The 16,644-nt window shown below is 39.9% G+C and overlaps 1 protein-coding gene across 1 annotated transcript in view; it reads right to left on the bottom strand.

Annotated features, from left to right (window-relative positions):
* Window positions 1-116: 116 nt before the first annotated feature.
* PTPN13 (protein tyrosine phosphatase, non-receptor type 13 (APO-1/CD95 (Fas)-associated phosphatase)) overlaps window positions 117-16,644 on the bottom strand; it is a gene marked incomplete at its 5' end in the record, with an annotated part of 81,811 nt that continues 65,283 nt past the window's right edge. Inside the window, 16 exons of the mRNA XM_009696458.1 lie at window positions 117-176; window positions 1,406-1,485; window positions 2,571-2,747; window positions 3,076-3,232; window positions 3,917-3,978; window positions 5,646-5,716; window positions 6,592-6,802; window positions 6,907-7,078; window positions 8,584-8,742; window positions 10,062-10,236; window positions 10,432-10,793; window positions 12,310-12,408; window positions 12,498-12,712; window positions 13,644-13,806; window positions 14,703-14,788; window positions 15,650-15,743. Of these exons, the coding sequence (XP_009694760.1) occupies window positions 117-176; window positions 1,406-1,485; window positions 2,571-2,747; window positions 3,076-3,232; window positions 3,917-3,978; window positions 5,646-5,716; window positions 6,592-6,802; window positions 6,907-7,078; window positions 8,584-8,742; window positions 10,062-10,236; window positions 10,432-10,793; window positions 12,310-12,408; window positions 12,498-12,712; window positions 13,644-13,806; window positions 14,703-14,788; window positions 15,650-15,743 (2,343 nt within the window). The remainder of the gene's footprint in view (window positions 177-1,405; window positions 1,486-2,570; window positions 2,748-3,075; window positions 3,233-3,916; window positions 3,979-5,645; window positions 5,717-6,591; window positions 6,803-6,906; window positions 7,079-8,583; window positions 8,743-10,061; window positions 10,237-10,431; window positions 10,794-12,309; window positions 12,409-12,497; window positions 12,713-13,643; window positions 13,807-14,702; window positions 14,789-15,649; window positions 15,744-16,644) is intronic.

The following is a 16,644-nucleotide window of genomic DNA, read 5'->3' as shown; positions in this document are numbered from 1 at the left end:
CCAGCTACTAGGAAGAAAATTAACTCCAGCCCAGCCGAAACCAGGACAATAACATATCCTTCTTCAGAGTTTCAGATGTCACAGGTTTGCTTTCAAGTAACACTAGGAAAGAAATCTTACCTTTCTGGCATAGCTTTTACTTCACAATAGTCTTCACAACCATTTACTTGTGTTGGCTAGTGGAAGAAATATTTCAAAACACATTAAAGGACATAGTTATAACACTCACCCACTGTAAATTTTAAACAATGAACAATTACATGGACTATTTCTGAAGGGTACTAAGTTCAAAGCAGCACATAATGAAAGACTTTCCTCTTTTAGACATTTCATTAATCCAAAATAATAGAAGACAGGAACACTGAGCATGTGGAAAGAGGCTCTACTGTAACAAGGCCAAAAAGCTATCTCAGTATCGTTCCTGACTCACAGTAGCAGTAGAGCCATCTAAATTTTCTCCAGTTGACCTTTTTGTTTCTAATGCTTGAAAACCCTTAACAAGATAAGTTTGATAGTGAAAACTTCTGCCTCCTGTCAAGCCACCATTCCTATATAGAACAGAACAGGGCTTTTCCTCTAAATGACAGGTACTCCTACAGACGCCTTCCTCAACAGATGAAGACTCTGCAGAAAAGGCAGCATTTCGATCCTCCTTTCAAGAAAAGCTCTACAAATGCATTTATACTTACTAGGCCAGTATGAAAGTTCCCACTGCCATACTCCGAGAATTTTACTTGTGGATCTCCTAGAGCACACTGACAACAGAGTCAGATTCCTGATTTGACTCTCAGCTCTACTAACTGGACAGAAAGCTGCAACAGCCAGGGTGTGCTAGATAGACAGAGTTCTGCTGATTTGAAATATCAGACAAAACCTAGGCATCTAGTGACTGATGTAAAACAGGACATGCAATAATATAGGGTAAACCACATATAGAAGTTATTCAAGTTCATGAACATATCCTAGCAAAAAGTAGGAGGAAAAGAAATCTCAAATTTATATTTTAGATAGTTAAGTCTACAGAGCATTCATTGTGACTGCTTCCCTTCTTTGAGCAAGAATCAAGGAAATCTTTCAGATTAAATGCCTGACATAACACTAACAAGCTAGCTTATTATCATGCTTTTTGAAAAAAAGCTGCTGCGCTTTATATGAGAAATAGTGTAAAATAACTCTATGCTTTGTTCTCTTATGTAGTTAATTTATGACAGAATAATCACATACCATTTAAAAAATAAATGTTTGCACACTATTTACAACTACTACCGACAAAGATGTTTTCATTTAAAAGACATGTACAGTTATTTCCACAAGTTCTATGCCAATAAGGAAAGTAATGAATTTAAAGACCATCTGATAAAGCAAAATCAGTAAACAAATGTCTGCCAGCTTCTTGCCACCCTACCTCTGAAAAATCTTCAGGTAAAGATGACCCATCACAGTCTGTATCTTCCGACTTATCTTCTGTCAGCTTTCCATTAATTTCTAATGGAACAGGAAAATCAGGAGATACAGCATAAACACATCAGTAACGGCAGGCTAGTGCTAGTAAGTTATCAGATTCCCATGTCAATAGTGTTTCTGCAACTCAGTTATGTTTAGACCAGCAGTAGGTCTGAACCAGGATTCTACTTGCTCTTTGTATTAACAAGAACTAATTAAGATGTGCTGGATAAAATCTGACTTGTACCTTGTCTGCTACAGGAGTCCCCTACCGCCATATCTTAAGGATTCAATTCATCTTCAGTTGCAAAGGCAAGATCGTAGCCACAAGAAATTGGAAATAACGGGGCTCCAATGATATTCCTCAGCTGGGGTCCTAGTACAGCCAGAACCTCAGTGTTCCCCGATTTCTAACGTAATGACCAATGACAATAACCCAATGAAATTGAAGAGCAGCAAAAGTGCTGAAATAATTATAGTTTTGGAAGGTACATCTTGAGTTCTAGAAGGAACCTCTACAGGATTAGCAAGCATCTTGCTTGAACTTTTGGAGCATATGTACATAGTGTGACACCACAAAGGAACTACAAATCCTACTTCACGCTAAATTTCAGTTAGTAACAACTGCAGTTGAGGAGATGGAATGAAGGAAAAGAAAGGTGTACAGACAGCAGCAGGTACCAAAAAAAAAAAAAAGTTTTTCTAAAAGAGACAAAGTAGGTTGGCAAATTATTTGGTTTTGAGAGATCTCAACACCTTTCCAAGTTGTGTAATCTGCAATTAATGAAATGTTGAAACGCTTCAGTGTTTCAACAGGACTGTAGCTGCAGAACCAGGTACCTAAACAACATGAATTCCACTCAAGAGAGAGTTCCAGAACGGGACTCATTTTCCCAGTTTACTTAAAGCAAAATCCAGATTGATCAAACCAGAACTTAACTTATTAAATTGCATCTGAAGTTCACTGGAATCAGCAACAATTTGTCTGTGTTCTACTTGGGAAACTTTCAGTTCACACATCAATTCAATGTCACGTTTCCCTCTTGCCAAATCAATTGCTTATTTGGCACCTTGTTTCAAGAAGTATTTTGCTGTTAACGATATGCTTTTTTAATGGCTCATGTTACCTGGCAGGTGATCTTCTGATGCGGTCTTCTTGAGATGTAAAAGCCTCTGCGCCTCTGAAGTTGCATTATTACGATTTAAGAGGTTCTGCGCTTCCTCATCTACAACATCCAACAGATACTGGACAACTTCATTGTGATCATCCTCATCATAATACTCATCATCTGGAACCTCTGTTTCTAAAGAGAAATAGTATAAAATGACAAGTTTTCCCAATATAGGATGCTCTGGGGGAAAAAAATTAAAGAGGCAGACACCATGGCATTATTTCTAGCTGTTATCATGGCTTTTCTTCCTTTCTCTTCAACACAGAATCCAATTTCCATAAATCTACTTCCAACATCAACTAATTCCTCTAAAGCAAAGCACATGAATTGGAGATGATCTTCTAAAATCGACTGCCAGTCTAACATTGACTTTTTTCAGCCTATTCAACAATGACTTGATTCTCTTGCATTTGTACACTAAAGACTGAATACTGCTGTCCTCCATCTCACCTCCTCTTACCTGATTTGTCACTGTGTTTAGAAAAATCTGACGTTTGATTGGTAAAGCCAAGGGAAGGTGCATCTCCAGATCCTGAGAGATTCATTAGTCCTTTTGTGTGATGGATATCTTTTTCTGTATTTGCCTGAGAAGGTCCTAGGATGCCATTGCCATTTATCTAAGAAAGCAAAGAACAGTACACATTAACTCTTAAAGAGCCTGGCAGTTTGTTGAAGCAGCAAGCAACCCTTAAAAAGGTCACTGCTCTACTTAGCAACAAATAAAAACTCATATCATATTCTCATCTGAAATAGCTGGGTGATGGGTTGACAGCTTTTAGGTGTGTTACAAGTTTCACATGAAAAGAGCAAATGAAAAAATTTTAAAGTAACTAAGAAAAAAAACCACACGGTGAAGAAGCAGCAACTACTACATGAGAACACATAATAGTACTTAACATTATTACAACTTCTATAAAACATACGCAGGCTTCAATACCTTTGGTCCCACAACACATCCCTTCTTAGAAAAAACAAAGGCAGGAAAAAAAGAAAGAAAAACCATCTAGTCACTGTAACAGGCAAGCATCTGCAGAAACTGTGAACAAAATGGAGTTTGATGGATCATAGCCTTGTATCCTTCTCCTAAGACCATCTGTCTTTCTATAAAGCAGTCCCAAAGAAAGAGAAGATCAATTCAAAACACTTGCATATTTATTGTTATCACTGCTTCTTCACATCAACTGACAACAGTGAGTTTGCATACTTTCATTAATGGATTGTTTATTTATTTTAAAAAGAAGTGTGTATAGTAGATCCTCTTCTCTGGTTAATGGTGATAGGCACAATAGAGGAATATTTACCTTGGGCCCGTAAGCATCATTTGCCTTTTCTGTTTTATCACATGGATCACCACAGGAACAGCCTAAACAAAAATTGGAAAAAAACCCAAACAACTTCACAGCAACTTTTTCACAGAAATTAAACTAGCCCCCATCAATTATTTTTATAAAAGAAACAAGACATTTATTACTATGTTATGAAATGAACAGTATTTCTGCCTGTCTGGTTACTGGACATTGCCAGACTTACGTCTGACAGACTACACTTTATAATGGCTTTTTGAATGTTACGTTCAATGGAATCAGAAAGCATGAATGCTAATACAGGTAACCAACTCTAAGCAAAGAGAAATGTTGATAAATAGCTTAACAACATATAGTGGAAACAGGCACCTTTGGGAAACAGGGCATGATTCCCTTTCCCTTGAAAGGTACAAGAGACAGTCCCGCAATTACCTGTCACTAACCCTTTTTTTTTCTTTTTTCTTTTTTTTTTTTTTTAAACATCATCTGACATCTGGTTCCTTGTTCAAAGGTACCTTTCCCTTCTTGGTGAAGAGTGATACTAGGATATCCGAGACCATCGCCTATCCTAGACATCCTATTACTAGGACAGTAAATGAGTCAAAGTGGAACCAGGGGATGCTACATACCTAGCTATCAGTGAAGTTCTGGATTTTCATATACATTATGCTTTTACAAACCAACAAACTTGCAGATGAAATACGGGAAGGTTAAAAGTAAGCTTGTATCTTATTGTGAACCTATGCATGACAAGTCATCTACAGGAAGGGAGTTTTAACTGGGGTCTTCCAAGATTTGGTTACAGGGCTTGTTTGTAATGACTATTTTGACTAAGTTTTTTGAAACAAAATGTGTAGCATACTTGGAAAATACGTGTGCAACACTAAACTGTAAGAGTTACAGTAATTTCATAAGGCAAGATCAATACTCAAAGCTATCTAGGTACACTAAAGGAAGTATGAAAAGCAAGACTACGATGAATCAAGACAAACGCTAAGTGCCACATTTCAAAGAAAAAGCAAATGCTTAAAATGGTAAGTAACCGCATAAGCAGCTGCTCTGCACAGAAGCAAACGCAGGCGGTAAAGAATCCTGAGTCCAAGTGAGGGAACAAGGAACTAGTTAGCAAAAGGAAGTTAATCTCACTTGGGATGTATTAACAGGAATGCTGTCTACACAACTCTGTAAGTAATTCTTCCTGTCTGCTTGGCACTGGTGAGTCTCACCCAATGCCACGTGTGAGACCAGAAGCACCACACACGAAGAGGAAAACAGTGAGATGTAAACAAACTGGAGGGGAACAATAAAATCAACTTGAGTTCCTTTGGTCTTGAAAAAGAGAAGACCTTCAGGGAGATGTGAAGCCCTTTCAAATGTGGCAAATTGGTATTTTTATGCCTGGTCAGAAGAAACAACAACATTATTATTAACAACAATTATATTGATGATAATCAATTGATTTTTAACTCCTTGAAAGACTTAGGCTTGACATTACAGAAAATTTCTAAACTACAAGAGAAATGGAATCACAAAGAGACTACTGTTCAATCTCTTTTCGTGGAGCTTTTAAAAGAAAGATCAAGCAAACACCTGCTGGAGCTGATCTCAGGAAGTGGAGTTTGAGTGCACCTACTGGACTAGGATGGTATCTTAATGCCCATATCAGTTCCTTCATTTTTATAAACATGTGCATTTCACTTGCAATAAGTAAGCAAGCAAATCTTACCATTAGCTTTCACTGGCCATGGATCTGAGCTATCGGGGCTTTTGGATTTTGGAAGCACTGCATGACCATCTCTATGAAAAGAAATGTTTACAGAAATTTTTATTAAAAAAGAATAATCATGGTAATCATCAGATATTGATGTAAATATGTCCTATCAGTAAAACTACTAATCGTGCTTTCTATTACAACAGTTTTGGAATACTTAAATTATTCAGTTAGAGAGATAAAGCGCTGGTAGTTAGGTTAGTTCCTACTCAAGGGAGCACAAAAGAGTTTGTTAGAGCTGGACTTCTAGATTCTGACAAAAAGATTCAACCTTGCAGTCTCAGGACTTTTCCCCTTCTGGGATAAAACAGAGTGAGAAGGAGAAAAGCAGAGAAGAAGCAAAGAACAGCAGGCATGGCCGTAAGATTTCAAAAATGCAGTAAATATTTCAGTTCCAGGTAAATATTAAAACAAAGTAACCTGTAGAGTTTTTTTAGGCTGCTGTACTGCCATAAAAGCAGTAGAGGTAAGTGAAAATACAGTCGTGCACTAGGATCTGTGCCATAGGGTTTGACATTCACCGGTGTGCTAGGACATCCATGTGACAGTAGAACTATTTAAGCACGAAACAACATTTTATCTCCTTTTTATGATTATAGAACCCTCAGTAGCAGTTTTAAGAAAAAGGAGTAATTGCATTTGAATAGCTTGTGTCATATTTTGAAAATGATATTTTGAACACTTGCACTTCGTAGCTGGACACAGCCTTGTCTTCCCAAGAAATGCAAAGCACAGCAAGTACTAGGTACCCTTCTGCTCCATTGAAGCACAAAAAACCAGGAATATACAGACTCTCTTTGTGGCATTAGTCCTCAGTAACATGCCACCTAATACCAGTCTTAGTTGTCATACCAGGAACATCTTTTACCCATATACTCATACAATTGCTTCCAAAACTTACCTGGTTGCTTTGAGCACCACTTTCGGAAGGTATGTTTCCAGCATTCTTTTGGCTTCTTTCAGAGTCATTCCCTGTGTGCTTACTCCATTAATATAATGGATAATATCTAGTACACGAAGACTCTGCTCTCTGGCAGCAACTGATTTGGGAAGAATGTCACTAATATACACAACTTGGTAAAGGCTGTCATGACCTCCTGATAACAACAAACCTATGCAGGAAAAAGAGAGGGAAAAAAAAATAATCAAGTTTGTTCTTTGTAACTGAAGGGAAAAATTTTGCTTTAGAGCAAAAAGCAGTATACTTCTGTGTTACCTAGCTCCTCCTTATGGCATGTTAGTGTAATATCAGGCAGCAAATGAGGCAACACTGGCATCTTGGGCAACTCCAAAACACGCCCTAGCACTAATCTGACAGTCTTTGGGGCAGCTCGCAGAAAGTTTACTGCATCGGTATGACTCATGTTAGTGACATCAATGTCGTTAACCTGCAAAAATAAAAGCAACAGAGATCTTGTTAGGTTCCAAGTAAAACAGTTAGCACTACTACGGAAACATTTATTACTGTTTCTATTGTTGACATTTGACATTAAAGGACAAAACAATAGATGCTTTATCAACAACAGTTGCAGTTCATCATACTTACCCAAGGAGACAGAACACATAACTGTGACTGAACTTTCACAAGTGAAGAAACAAGTTTATAGTCCAAATATCAAAATATTGAACAATCTGAAGACGTATATTATTTTACTGTTCCTATTTAAAAAACTGAAATGCTATAATTGCATAGGCTAACACCTGCACCTGGGTTGGGGCAACCCTCGGTATCAATACAGGCTCGGGGATGATAGGATAGAGAGCAGCCCTGAGGAGAAGGACTTGGGGTACCGGAGGATGAAAAGCTGGATATGACCCGGCAATGTGCGCGTGCAGCCCAGAAAGCCAACCGTACCCTAGGCTGCATCACAGGCAACGTGACCAGCAGGTCAAGGGAGGGGATTCTGCCCCTCTGTTAGGTGAGACCCCCTTCAGCTCTGGGGCCTCCAACACAAGAAGGACATGGACCTGTTGGAGCAAGTCCAGAGGAGGCCACAAAGATGGAGGCCACGAAGATGATCCGAGGGATGGAGCACCTCTCCTCTGAGGACAGTCAGAGAGTTGGGGTTGCTCAGCCCGAAGAAGGGAAGGCTCCAAGGAGACCTCAGAGCAGCCTTTCAGTACTTAAACAGGGCTTATAAGAAAAATGGAGACAAACTTTTTAGTAGGGCCTGTTGCGACAGGACAAGGGGTAGTGGTTTTAAACTAAAAGAGGGTAGATTCAGACTAGATGTAAGGAAGACTTTTTTTTTTTTTAAATGATGAGGGCGGTGAAACACTGTCAGAGAGGTTGCCCACAGAGGTGGTAGATGCCGCATCCCTGGAAACATCCAAGGTTAGGTTGGGCGGGGCTCTGGGCAACCTGATCTGGTTGAAGATGTTCCTGCTCATTGCAGGGGGGTTGGACTAGATGGCCTTTAAAGGTCCTTTCCAACCCAAACCACTCCATGGTTCTCTGATGAACATCCGTACTACACGATATGTACCTGGTAAATTCTTCTATAGCAAATCTCTTAAAACTTACTTCCTAACAATATGCCAGCCATAGATGTATTTGACTAACAAACCCTCCACATATTTGAGCAATCATCTTATTTAATCAATGAATGCTTTTCTCTTTAAACCATTTTTTGCCATCATGAAACTGTTTTTTGCCATCATGGTTGCACACATGCCTAGCTGTGGGACATAGCATAACTCCCTTCAGCAATCTTCTCACATGTTTTCATACTTGTATTTCTTTTGTCCAAGTGCTATCAAATTATGGCTCTAAGAAGACGCATGCCTTTGCTCCTTAAGCACATTTACTGTGGCCCACGACAGACGTTTGGGGTTTTTTTGACTCAAAGTTGTCCTTTTCATGCAATCCCTGTATCTGAAAACATTATCTCACTTTTATCAGTCGGTCTCCAGGTCGTAGTCTCCCATCACTTTTGGCAGGATCCTGAACAATGTCATGAATGTAGCAGCCAACGTTATCATTACCTTTGGTCACCGTAAAACCCAGACTACCCTTTTCTGACTTTGTCATAGTGACTCGGAGCTCTACTTCCTAGGGGAAGAAAACAGCACTTTACAACACAAACAGAAACAATTTGAATGAGTATTTTAATGAATTTAAGACAGTTAAAAATAGACAACTGATTTAAGTATTGGTTTAAGTGGAACACAAGCCTTGGACAGTACCAAGATGTGTCTTAGTAGGCTCAGCTTAGCTGCTTCAAGTAAGCACCGCTAAAGAATTCAGATGGACTACGGTTTTGCATGGAACTAACCTTGGGCCAAAGGCCTATGGTCCAAACAAAATTGTGAAGGCACATGCCAAAACTGACACCTTATTTTACCCTCAACCAGCTGCCATATATAAAAAAGGCTCTGTATTTTTCAAGTAAGACAACACATCAGGAATTATTCAACTGAAGAAAGGAGGTGAACGTATTTTTCCTACAATGAGATACAATACCATAGCTCATCTTGGAACTGAACGCATGGACATGTTTTGCCTATTCTAATTTACATGAATTTTGATTTGAAAGTTACAGATCTGTCTCATTTACGTAAAAACCCACAGAGCACCAGGAAGGTTTGAGAAAAATTTCTGATGAAGGGACTAAGAAAAGGACAGTTTGTTTCTCGTCAAAATGGAGTACGGGCTAGAACAGTTTTGCAACTTGAAAGACCTTCACAATTGAGACGTACCAAGGCTCAATCTCCATTTTTTTCAGTCTGTGAATAGCTTATGTGAGGATACGGAAGCAGAATTCCTTTCTGATACACAACATATTTCTGGGGTGGCAAGAAGCTATCTCAGAGTCTCAAAAATATGCTGCATTTCGCAGCAGAGCAGAAAGCCTTTAGGACTCATAGATAGAAATGCAGCAAAGAACAGGGTCTCCTGATGTCCCTGCTGCCCCAATTTATCCTCTGAACAACCCCACAGAAAACTAACACGGCACAAGATATCTGCCATTTAAGCTTCATCTGAGTACATGGTTTGGAGGTAGGTAAATATGCCAAGTTTTCCAGGCTGAAATGACACAGGAAGTAGAGGTATATACATCTACCTATGTATACATGGATGCCTCCGCATTCAGAGGGAAATATATCACCTCCTCAAGAGCCCAGACAGAAAATGCCTGCAGACCTTTGTATGAGCAGCTGTAGTTCACCGGTTACAAATGGCACGTGTAAGCGTGCCATTTATAAGGCACAGGTCCAGGTTAGTGCAAGTACAACCTATAATTACCCCATTTGTAAATTAACAGGCCTAACTTCTCTCCAGTCACTCCCAATACCATGGCTAAAACAACTTCCAGTTGGCCACAGCAGTAGGTGCATTTATGCTACTGAAAGATAGGAATGGTAAATTACTGGCTCATATTCTTCAGCATTTTTTTCCAACTGGTTGAGTAATGAATCCATTCCTCCCAGGCGCGGAGTCAGCTCAGACACAGAAGTAGCATAACAGTCATTTATCAGAACGGATGTGGTAACATCAGGAACTGTTCTACAGGTTGGGATCAAAGGCAAATCCAATGGCAGGTTACTACAGATAAACAAGCAAAAAACAAGGATCAGCTTGTACAATGCAGCTGTCACCCATGAATGAATATATGGGCCAATATTGACTTTATGCATATCTAAAAAGCAAAACAAAAGAAATATTTCTATGAATAGGTCCAACAAACTATTTTTGTAAACACCTTCTGCAATATTATCAGGATCATTATAAACAGCATACCTGTCCTCAAGCTCTGACTTGCTAGGAGCCTCTTGGTCAGAATATAAGACGGTGTGAACAGCCTCCTCCTGACCACCGTGTGCCTCATACTGATCATGCGTCTGTGTCATAGCTTCATCTGAAGTTTGGTAGAGCGTAGAACTCCAGCCAAGGCCCACCTGTGCTGGGGAGTCTATCACCTCCTCATCACCACTCCTGCTGCTATCACTGTAGCTGTCTCTTCTAGAGGGAGATTTTAGCCTTTTCTTGCCCAGATCAGTAGTTTCATTTTCATCTGAGCTGTCACCTTGTTCTCCATTTGATGGACCAGAAATTTCTCTGCTTACATCTGGAAATACTTGTTGGGGTGAATGGATCGGAGTCTACAAAGAACAAAGACATTTAATTCATCAAACTCCAGTTTTGATGACAAAAGAAATTTGCAAAGACTGCATAAAATTACCAAAAGCAACTAGTCAATGGATCCTTCCATTTAGATGTTGCCTCAACTGTGTAAATATATCACAGTGTAGTTTCACCAAGTTCAATGCAACCTGGCTGAGACAAAGCATGCAAAATTTTGAAACATATACTGCTAAAGAACTGCAAATTCCTTTAAGGAAAACACATATAATCTTGGCTTTAGCCTCAGAGAGCCTACTGACAGATGCCTTTAACTTATGCCCTGCAGTCATCTAGGCACTGATCATGAAATTCCTTCCAACCAGAACACGCTGCTGACGCTTACAGTGCAACTGAAGTTAAACTCATCTCACACAGTAGGCAAACAGGGAAGCTTTCAAGCAAAAAAACTACATAGCAGACTACAAAAACTACAATAATTTACGCCAAATGGAGACTGTTCAGCCAACTTATTAACTCCCATGAGAACGAAGAACAGTTTTGCCAATAATCACATATTCCCAAGAACGATGTCAGCTAGCAGACACACAAAGTTTAAAAGCTTCATTTAGGCTTTTATGGTCAAATTCTTGTGTTCATGAACACACCAGTCTGTGACAATGTTATAAACAAAAACCATAATTTATTTTTTGGTTTTTCTCTTCTTTTAATATATGCGTTGTTTTATTAAAAGTTATTCCATTCTACAAACAGGTTTATTGCAAGATTAGTTATTTGTATTATTAGTTTGTTCAGTTGCTTATCTCTTACTCTAATTTTTTAATTTAACTTACATTTGTATTTGTACATTTAAGTTTCTGTCATCAGACTTAAATGGGTTTTATTATTTGAAAATGATAATAAAAGAACTTAAATTGAAGACTTGTCTCCATTAGTTTTACACTTTTCTGTATTACGGAAAGCCTATTTTTCAGGCAAATTTCCCTCTCCGTTCTCTTTTGCTGAAACACATTTAATTTCCACTTCTTCCACGTATCCAAAAATGGCCTTCTGTTCTTTCAATTTACTTATTGGAGCATTTTGAAAATATTCTTTGGGACACCTCTAATTTCCAGTAAGTAAATGTGGCAATCTTTTCCCTGGTTTTACATGCATCAAAACCAGACAAATTCGTGTTTCACAAAATATTCTTCCTACATGTTACAGAAATAGCCAATTTCTATTTGAGATCAACTTCAAACCATCGGGCTGCAAAGAAACCTATGCCACAGAAACAGTGTATTAAGGCAATTTCCAATGCCTTAAGCCACAAAATGGAGGAAAAAAAAAATTATTAAAGCCCTGCATTCTTTTCACATTTCCACAAAATGCTCAGTACACTCCTGAGGGTTTTACGAGAAGAACCATGTTTCTGTGAGCATGCTCTCCATCTTTCCATCTGCATCTTGCATTTAACTAACCCACCCACCAAATCGAATAAATGAAATTTCAAGTAGCAATTAAAAAAAAATTAAAATCATATGCCATATATCTTACCAACAAAGAAGGATCGATGTCTGGTAGTATACCAGATGGTGGCCGACAAAGGAGAAGAGACACTTCCGGAGATGTTCCCCTCAGAGCAGAGATGACTTCCTATGGCCACAGTGGGATTCGTTATTAGATGCAGACCCTCAAGACTTGCAGGACTACCACAGCATGAGTTTCACTACTAAGATACAAACCTGCTGGGATAAACCCTTTAGTGATGACCCATTCACTTTCAGAATGACGTCCCCAATTTCTATCTGCCCGCTTTCCGCGGCAGGCTGCCCAGGGAAGAGCTTTTTCACCCTCACAATAGTTGAGCCCAGTTGCTCTGGCGTAAGGTTATCTTCACGGCAGAAACTGAACCCAAGGCCCGAGCTATTCTTCAACAGCTTTACCTCAAATGTGTTCTCTGCAAAAGAAGCATTAACTTATTATTTCCTACAGCATGCTGGCCGTGAAGAAAATTACCTAGTGCTCTTACTCCAGACATGACAATGAGCACTCTCCCCCTCACAGGGTTCCTCCACTTCACTGAACACAAGCATTATCTAAAAGATCCCTCCAAGTTAAAGAGGACAAAAATCTGATCATGACTTCTCAGTCTGCTGGCTTACCCTGACAATATCCACCCTATACAGAAAGTCAGGGTGCCTCCAAAATACTGTTCCCCCAGGAAGTCCATTACGGAGCCTGTTAAACCACGGAGTGACACAACCTTTCTGGCCACTGATCAGACATTAGTGAGAGCAACAACTAGAGTTCCTGGCAGACAGGATAAATCCCATGCAGGAAGACCAAAAGGTATCTGCAGTGGTTTCCCTCTGCATGGATAGGCTTCCCTCCATTTTCACAGGTCTCCAGCAATAGAATCTCAACTATGGCAACCTCTAGTCAGCAACACAAATCCCTCTTCTCTCTTCATCCAGCTCCTGATGTCTTCTCTCACCTAGACAGGGACAGCAGGACCTACAAACTCTTATTTATATACAAGTATCTTAACCTCCCCTTGGCAGCACCAGAAATAGCCAGCAACCCTTTTCCTCCAACCACGCTACAGCCCTGGCCTGTGAGGTTGGTGAAATTGGGAAACAACAAGGAACAGCAAGAGAGCAAACAGTTTACGGTAACAAAACAAAGTTATCAAGATGTGAAAGGAAATCTTAAAAACAAATGCAACAGCACAAAAAGGAAGAGACTGCATTATGTGCAAGGGCTCTGTATAGATTCCTACCAGCTCTTTCTCCTTTCTGTCTTTCTATTCTACAGAAGATTCGAAGAAAAGTATTATAAAAACTAAAGGATGCCTTGAAAGTTCAGACAATTGTCCTATGTGACCTGACCTGCAGTGACAAAGCTGTAATCTTTGGCATTTGTAGTTTTTGTCGCTGGTTTCTCCTGTGGCTCACATTGTCCCACCTGATTTGGAGGTGTGCATTGTGGTGTTACTGGAGCATGAACCTTGGCCGTTGAAAGGTGACCTTTTTCCAACAGCAGATGCACCACCTAAAGAAACGAAACATTCTCCAGTTAACTAGCAACGGTCATGAAGACAGTACAGTCTAGAGTACATGTTTTTTCCTAACTTGTCAGGGTACTAAGTTTTACAGTAGCAAACTTTGTAGAGACCCTCCTTCCCCATACATCCTCCATTTGTTCCTTATTTTAAGGGCTCTAAGTGACAACCTCCAAAATACACTAACAGACTTGCAAGATATTTGTCAACATAGAGTAAGAAAGGGTTTTCTTCCAATAAGGCTGTGAGAGAATTAAGAGGTGTCAAAGAGTGTCATTTGCACATGCATACAGGGAATAGAGTTAAAAGCATTTTATAAAGTGGGCACAAATAGCACTCCTTCACAGCTCTGACTGTGTACATTCACTGGCTGTTTTCAAGTGTGCATGTACTTCCACATATGAAGCAGCCTCCATAAACAGCACTATTAAATGAGGAGACACCACTGACAGACTCAAGCACTAGCCAGAAAGGCTACTAGCCAAAAAGCACTACAAGACTCAAGTAAAGCTACTGACCCAGCATGCAATCAAAGCTAAACACAGGCAAACATGGAGGCCCTTGTCTCCTCAGTCATTCAGACTCAGGATGCATCTGTAGCATGCTGCTACAGCTGCGTTCCAACCTGTGAACCTAGACTTCCTCCCTACAAAGCCCAGGGACAAGGAGAAACCAATTCCATGCAGACCTCTCACCCGCACACACAGCCAGAATTTCACTAGGGTGGGCAGAGAGACTTGAGGTCCAGGAAACCAAGGAGTCTGAGAAAGCACACCTACAGCAACCAGGACACTGGGGAGAATTCCAGTCTTCAGGTTCCTTTACCTCCTTTCACTCATGAAGATCTGGTTTACGACAGAGAGGAGCAGAACCAGCAGCCGCTTACCTGCCCAGTGTTTCTCAGCGTTTCAACAGCTTGCTTATGGGTAGCACCTTCCAAACTAATCCCATTGACAGAGAGCACACGGTCACCTAGAAATGATTGATTAAGAATTTAAGAAAAAGTAGGCAGAACATCATCTACAGAACGTGTTATGATGCACAGAAACCTTCAAGTCTCAGCTAACAAGGACAGTTATTGAAGTAAATTCTCCCTCGCCTCCACACTCTGAGTCAAGAAGAGAACTTTGCATCTAAACTACACTGTTGGACTCAATGATCTTAAAGGTCTTTTCCAACCTAAATGATTCTATGACTCTATGGGATAACCCCATGTCAAAGCTAGCGTTAGCCATCAGAATTATAGCCTGCCACAAAGCTCAGACTCTTTATTAAAAGTAAATCTTAGTCTACGGTGGGAATTCTCACTTCAAAAAAGAATGTAGCCTGGCTTACAAACGAGAAAAGCCATAACCATTATAACCATTACAGTGATTTTCTGTATTGAGTTGCCCAGCACGCCAAGCAAGAATGCCACAAATAATACAAAGCCCTCTCTCTCCATGGCTGGAACAGAGAAGTGTTCACCATTAACACAGGCTGCATTAGAAAAAAAAAAAAAAACAAAACAAAACACCACCACCCTGCAGCCTCTCTTGTTTTTCCCTCTCCACAGTCTCTGCAGTTTTCTGTTGGTTCTGCAGTTATTCTGCACTTCTTTTTTTTTAAAAAATCTTCACCTGCAGAATTAGCTATCAAGGCAATATTTAAAAATACAACTGCAAATGCAGTAGCTTGGAAAAACAGCTGCTCTTCCCAGTGAAAAAGGTACAACGAAAGGAGACAAACAGAGTCCCTAGATTCTAGACCACAATGCATAGTTAAGTCCACCACAAACAGTTATCTGCCCTTTTTTCACATTGAGGGTCTCAACTGAAAGAACTGAAATACTACCTTTTTCTATTCTGCCATCTGCTTCGGCTGCTCCCTTAGGAATAATCGCTTTCACATAAATACCACCATGCCTTATGCTAGTATTTACACCGCCCTAAATGGAAAACAAAAATAGAATTTGTTAGTCTTTTTGCAGTTAGAATACTTGGTAATTAAACACAGTGTCACACAAGGAAAACTGTACTCAGGAAGCACTTGGAGTACTCGCATGTAAAAAGAATAGCCAAACTATCAAACCCAAAATGTTACACAGAGCATGTTTTTGCAGTCATGCAATTTATTACGAACGAAGTTGGGGTGGAAAGACTGTAAAAACATGATGCATCACAATGCAAATGCACCCAAACCAAATAAATGTCCTTCAGCAGAAACATGTCTGCATTACGCTGGACACGCTTGCATGCATATCAAAGCCCAGAGATATGCGAGAGCACAGCATGCCAAAGCAGAAGATGCATACCCATGCAGTGTCCTACTCCAGTTCACGCTCTCTGATGTAACGGGAAACTACGGAGTGCTGCTTTCTCTCAGCTCATACAAGTTTGAAGGTCTAAGCTGAAAATACCTGCTCAAGCTCAAATGGCATTTTATCTTTTGGAGGGCCTTAGCCCTTCTGCTCATTGCAGAGGGGGTTGGACTAGATGATCTTTAAAGGTCCCTTCCAACTCAAACCATTGTATGATTCTGGCTCACCGCTCCACTCTCAGTGCTTCTGCACAAACTTGGAGGGAAGAGGGAGACCAACAGCATATTAACGTTCACTCCCAAAGCACGCAGTATTACATGTGAAAACTTAAAACACAGAGCTAATTGTACACCTTTTCTTTTCACAGCTGTACAGGATAGCAATGCAAGGGGCAGAATGGAAGCTGAAAATGGAAAGGTCAATGAAGATACCACTTGGTCATCGTTTAAGGGAAATCTTTAGATCAGTTGGCATCTTCTAACGTTTTCTACAAGGCATGCATACAGCAGGCTTGATATGATTCAATAAC

This window comes from Cariama cristata, unplaced genomic scaffold (genome assembly GCF_000690535.1).
Source record: "Cariama cristata isolate BGI_N322 unplaced genomic scaffold, ASM69053v1 scaffold9783, whole genome shotgun sequence".
Classification (NCBI taxonomy): Eukaryota; Metazoa; Chordata; class Aves; order Cariamiformes; family Cariamidae; genus Cariama; species Cariama cristata.
This window is presented reverse-complemented; position numbering and strand designations above follow the sequence as displayed.